The 4,963-nt window shown below is 41.4% G+C and overlaps 2 protein-coding genes across 2 annotated transcripts in view; one reads left to right on the top strand and one right to left on the bottom strand.

Annotated features, from left to right (window-relative positions):
* Positions 1–4,963, bottom strand: part of LOC118745625 (protein pangolin, isoforms A/H/I/S-like) — a gene marked incomplete at its 3' end in the record, with an annotated part of 680,824 nt that overhangs the window by 501,372 nt on the left and 174,489 nt on the right.
* LOC118745626 lies at positions 3,747–4,587 on the top strand. The gene is made up of 2 exons (XM_036479159.1): positions 3,747–4,444; positions 4,497–4,587. The coding sequence occupies exons 1-2, from the start codon at positions 3,764–3,766 to the stop codon at positions 4,524–4,526; spliced, it is 711 nt and encodes a 236-aa protein (XP_036335052.1). The 5' UTR covers positions 3,747–3,763; the 3' UTR covers positions 4,527–4,587.

Genomic DNA, 4,963 nt, shown 5'->3' with positions numbered 1-4,963 from the left:
TTTTGTTGTTTTACTCTTGAAAATTAAAAAATAAAATCAAAATTAAGCATTTTAAGCTATGAAGCAATATGTATCAAAAGTGACGCTCATGAAATTTTTGCCTATTTTGGTTTTTTTTCCGTAGGCAATTTATTTCCCAAATTCACAAATTATAAAAAAATTAGTTGAAACCATGTAAACAATGATTGTCAACTTAAATTTTTTACATTTAATATATTCACTTTTAAAAAAATTAGCGTGACGCTCATGACATTTTATCGCGCCCTTACCATGGTGTTCACAAAAACTACGCAAATGCACACTTTTTTTAATAGATTTTTTTTTCGCTTTTTCACTTTTTTAATATTTAAAGTTTGTACTTTCCTTACGTAGTTTACTTTATTTAAATGCAAACTCAAAACTGGTAATATTACTTGATTTATAAAAAAAGTGACGCTCAATACAAATTGTGGGGACAACCTTTCTTCGCAACGCCAAATTCGCACTAATTAATTTTTGACAACTATAACAAATCAAAACAAAAGAAAGAAACCCAATAATTCGAAAACAGTTATTAAATGTTACATATTTACTTTTTTTTCTTGATTTTATTTTATTTTGTTTACTAAAAATTCTAACGGGGGACACATGCTTTTGTATGAAAGGAGTCAGAGGGAGAAACAAAACACCATTCTAAACAAACAAAAAAACAAACATACAAATTTGAGAATTACGTTTTTTTTGTTACATATTCCTCGATGATCACTCTCACATTTTTGTTTTTTTTTTGATATTTTTTTTTTTACCTAAAATAGTAGTGTAAAGTGCAGGGACACAAAAATTGCGTTTTTTTTTTAAATTGACCCATATATGTATGACAAATGTAAGTAGGTTTAAGAGACAAATGAATTACTGTTTTTAGAAATAAAGTTTACTGTTCATATTGAAGTCAAGGTATATATTTGCTCTTCGCTTAGTTTCTGCAAGGTGGCAAAAAGGCTTGTCATCTCAAATCATTGGTGACCTCGACGTGATAATTCACGTTCAACTCGTCGAATAATATTGAATTTCATCCATTCAACTTTATTTAATTTGAATAATCAATTCAACATGCCTTCTGAAGATGCAGCTTCTGAGGATAGCCAAGTTGGGCCGGAATCGCTCAACAAAAAGAGGACCGTTTCCCTTTTGAAGCAACTAAAGGACATCAACCAGCAGTTATCAGCAGACTCGCTAAAAACCTAGACGAGGTAGATATATCGATGCATTTGGAGTGGGTTGAGCGCCTTCAAATCAGCTTTGATGGCGCTCAGTACAGTCTTGAGGCCGAAGAACCCAATGTACTGGCAAATGAAGTTAGCTGGGCGTTCGCAAAGGTGCACATGGACGTCAAGGGGAAGTTAACACGTGAGCTCAATCAGCGTAAAGCCTGCAATTACCACTCATCAACAGCACGGCCATTCGCACTCGATGATGCATCTCCTTCTCTTATCATCTCACAACACAACAGGCTTCCCGAGTTTAAAATTCCTCGTTTTGATGGTGCTTACACTGATTGGCCAGATTTCATCGCGATATTCAACTCTGTGATCAACAGCTGCACTGAATTAAGCAAAATAGAAAAGTTCCAACACTTACGTGCGAACTTGCTACGCTTGATACTTGGAGCCAAGCGAGACAAATTACGATAAAGCACTGGATCTTCTCAAGAACCGCTTCGGCAATAAAATGCTTAATTTCCAATCACATATTAAAGAAATCTTCGCGCTAAAGGCTGTAGAGATTGGCTCCGCTACAAGTCTTCGGTCGATCAGCGACAAGGTAAATGTACACCTGCGCTCTCTTCATACAATGGCAACGGGGGAGCAGCTCCTCGATGGGCTCCTAATACACCTCATTTCGAATAAGCTTGACACTAAAACGCGGATAAAATGGGAGGAAGGTGCCGCACGCTGGAGAATGTAGAAACTCAGGTACCGACAGAAAAATCCTCTTCCTCGACAGGTAAACGTGTACCCACCGGTAACAGCAACTCGCGCCATTCACTCGTAGTTTCGTCAAGCTCATGCTTATTTTGTGGCTCTGTTGGGCATTTGGTATACAACTGGACCCAATTCGGAAATTTATCACCTGCTTCACGGTACAAGGAAGCAAAACGTCTACAATTGTGCCTGAATTGCCTACGTCAGGGGCACACGTTAAACAAGTGTAAGTCAGGTCATTGTCGGCAGTGCTTTTCGAAGCACCATTCGCTGCTCCACATGCCTGTGCCTGAGCAGTCCGCATCAGGAAGCCATCGCAACAACACAGATGTGGCCAGCACTCAATCACTGTCGACAAGAACACAACAAGTAGCTACTGCTGCGTCTTCTGAAAATTTCGTACTACTGGCAACAGCAATCATCCTCGTAAAAAACCGCACGGGTTGTTTCATCCCATGTCGAGCACTTCTAGACTCAGGTTCTCAGGTCAACTTTGTTACCGGGCGCCTTACAAAAAAACTGCGTCTGGAGACAAAAAAGGTAAGCACATTCATTTCTGGGGTTGGGGAATCTAATTTCATAGCCGAAAGGGCTGTTGATATCATCACAAAATCACACAGCGATGATTACGTTCTCTCGTTTGAAGCCATCGTCACCAACACTATCACCGATCCTCAGCCCAATTTCGATCTCAACACAGATTCATGGAACATTCCGAATAATATTAAGCTTGCAGACCCACTCTTTTTCAAGTCACAACGTATTGACGTCTTGTTGGGAGCATCGTTATTTTTTGATCTAATGGGCAGCCGATAATGCCGAGCGAGTCAATACAACTGATTTTAGCGGTGCCTGCACCTGAATTCCTAACTCCCTAACTGTCAACACCTCACGTGGACTGCCGTGTGACTCTTCTTTGCTGAATCTGCGATTCCCACGATTTTGGACTGCAGGTGTTCGTTGTTGCTGGCAAGCGCTTCCGTTGTTATGGCTCCGTTACCTAAGCTGCAGCTGCGCTTTTTATTTTTACTGATGTAGTTGTTTGCGCTGCGCTTACGGATTTTGTTCAGTTGTTGTGTTGCCTACTGCATTATGTTATTTTGCTTTATTATTGTGGCTGCCTACTGCGGTATGTTAACTTATATCGGCCAAATTAGGTTGGCCAATAACTTACCTATACTACAAAAAACAAGATTAGGATGGGTCGCTTCTGGTGGAGGACTTCACTTCCATAAGTCATCCTCCTTGGTTGCAGTTCGCTCAGACTTAGACGAAGAAGAATCAGGTTTAACTGATCTCATTAAGCAGTTTTGGGAAGTTGAAGCCTGTTCAGCTCCACCCACACAAATGCAAGAGGAAATTGATTGCGAGCTTCATTTCCAACAAAATCATATTCGACTCGATTCTGGGGAATATGCTGTGCGGCTTCCATTAAAGCAAAACGTCCAAGCTCTTGGTGATTCATACTTACTAGCCAAACAGCGCTTCATGAGTTTGGAACGAGGGCTGCAGCACAAACAAGACGTTAAAAAACAGTATTCGTCCTTCATGAAGGAATACGCCGAACTCAAGCACATGTCTCCTGCGAACTTGGAGCCAACAACTCGTGCATTCTTCCTGCCCCATCATTGTATCCACAAGACGGATAGCACAACAACAAAGTTGAGAGTTGTGTTGGATGGCTCCGCAAAATCAACATCTGGTTATTCTTTAAATGACGTGCTTATGGTTGGTCCAACGATTCAGCCAAAGCTCTTCTTTACACTTTTGGGTTTTCGCCTTTGACGGGTGACATCTGTAAGATGTATCGCTGCGTACGAGTTTTGGAGCCTGACAAGTACTTACAATGTATTTTGTGGCGGGATGACCCTGAAGGAGATCTAAAGGTATACACGCTAGACACAGTCACGTATGGTACCAGGCCTGCTGCATTTCTAGCGACTCGACCCATGCATCAATTGGCAATAGATGAAGAAGCAGATTTTCCTCTTGGCTTGCTTATCGGGCGTAGAAACTTTTATGTCGACGACCTCATCACTGGTGTAGACTCCGTGGAAGAAGTCGTGGAAATTCAGCGTCAGACAGCACAGTTGCTGCGGAGAGGTAATTTTCTACTTCGAAAATGGTGCTCTGATGCTCCTGAAGCTCTCGTCGCAGTACCTGATTCTGATTGTGAGCCACTTTTGCAGTTTCACGATGGTACGCATGTTACAAAAACTCTTGGCTTAGTCTGGGATCCTAAAACAGACAACTTCATATTTTCGTTCGCACTCGCTCGCCTGAGAAATAACAATCACGTAACTAAGCGTATCGCATTGTCCATAATTTCTGGATTTTACGATCCATTAGGACTCATCGCTCCAGTTATAACTCAGGCAAAAATCTTCATTCAAACCATGTGGAAACAACATATACATTGGGATGAAAGTTTACCACAGCACTTACATACAGTTTGGACTCAATTCTGTGCTGAACTGGAATTGGTATCTAACTTCCAGTTTCCGCGATTTGTATTAATTCCAAATTCTTATTTAGAGCTCCATGGATTTTGCTATGCTAGTTTAGCCGCTTATGGTGCATGCGTGTATGCACGAGCCCAGCATAATGACGTAGTTAAGACTCACTTGTTGTGCGCAAAATCTCGAGTAGCGCCACTTAAGACTCTCTGTGCCGAAGCTTCAGTTGTGCGCGGCATTGTTATTAGCAGAGTTATTAGAAGCGGTCAAGCAGGCACAAGAATTTAACTGTGCCATCCATTGTTGGTCGGATTCAACCGTAGTTTTATCGTGGCTACGAGAAGAATCTTCGAACTTTAACATATTTGTTTCAAACAGGGTAAGCCGTATACAAACACTAAGTCACGGAATGGTTTGGCTTCATGTCCCGATCGCTATGAATCCAGCTGACGTCTTGTCGCGAGGAGCATCACCGAAGCAGCTTCTTAACTCAACGCTCTGGAAGAACGGCCCCTCTTTTCTACTCGGTAATCAAACAGGTTGGCC

This window comes from Rhagoletis pomonella, unplaced genomic scaffold (assembly GCF_013731165.1).
Source record: "Rhagoletis pomonella isolate Grant_MI unplaced genomic scaffold, Rhpom_1.0 Rhpom_scaffold_00009, whole genome shotgun sequence".
In the NCBI taxonomy this organism is placed as follows: domain Eukaryota; kingdom Metazoa; phylum Arthropoda; class Insecta; order Diptera; family Tephritidae; genus Rhagoletis; species Rhagoletis pomonella.
This window is presented reverse-complemented; position numbering and strand designations above follow the sequence as displayed.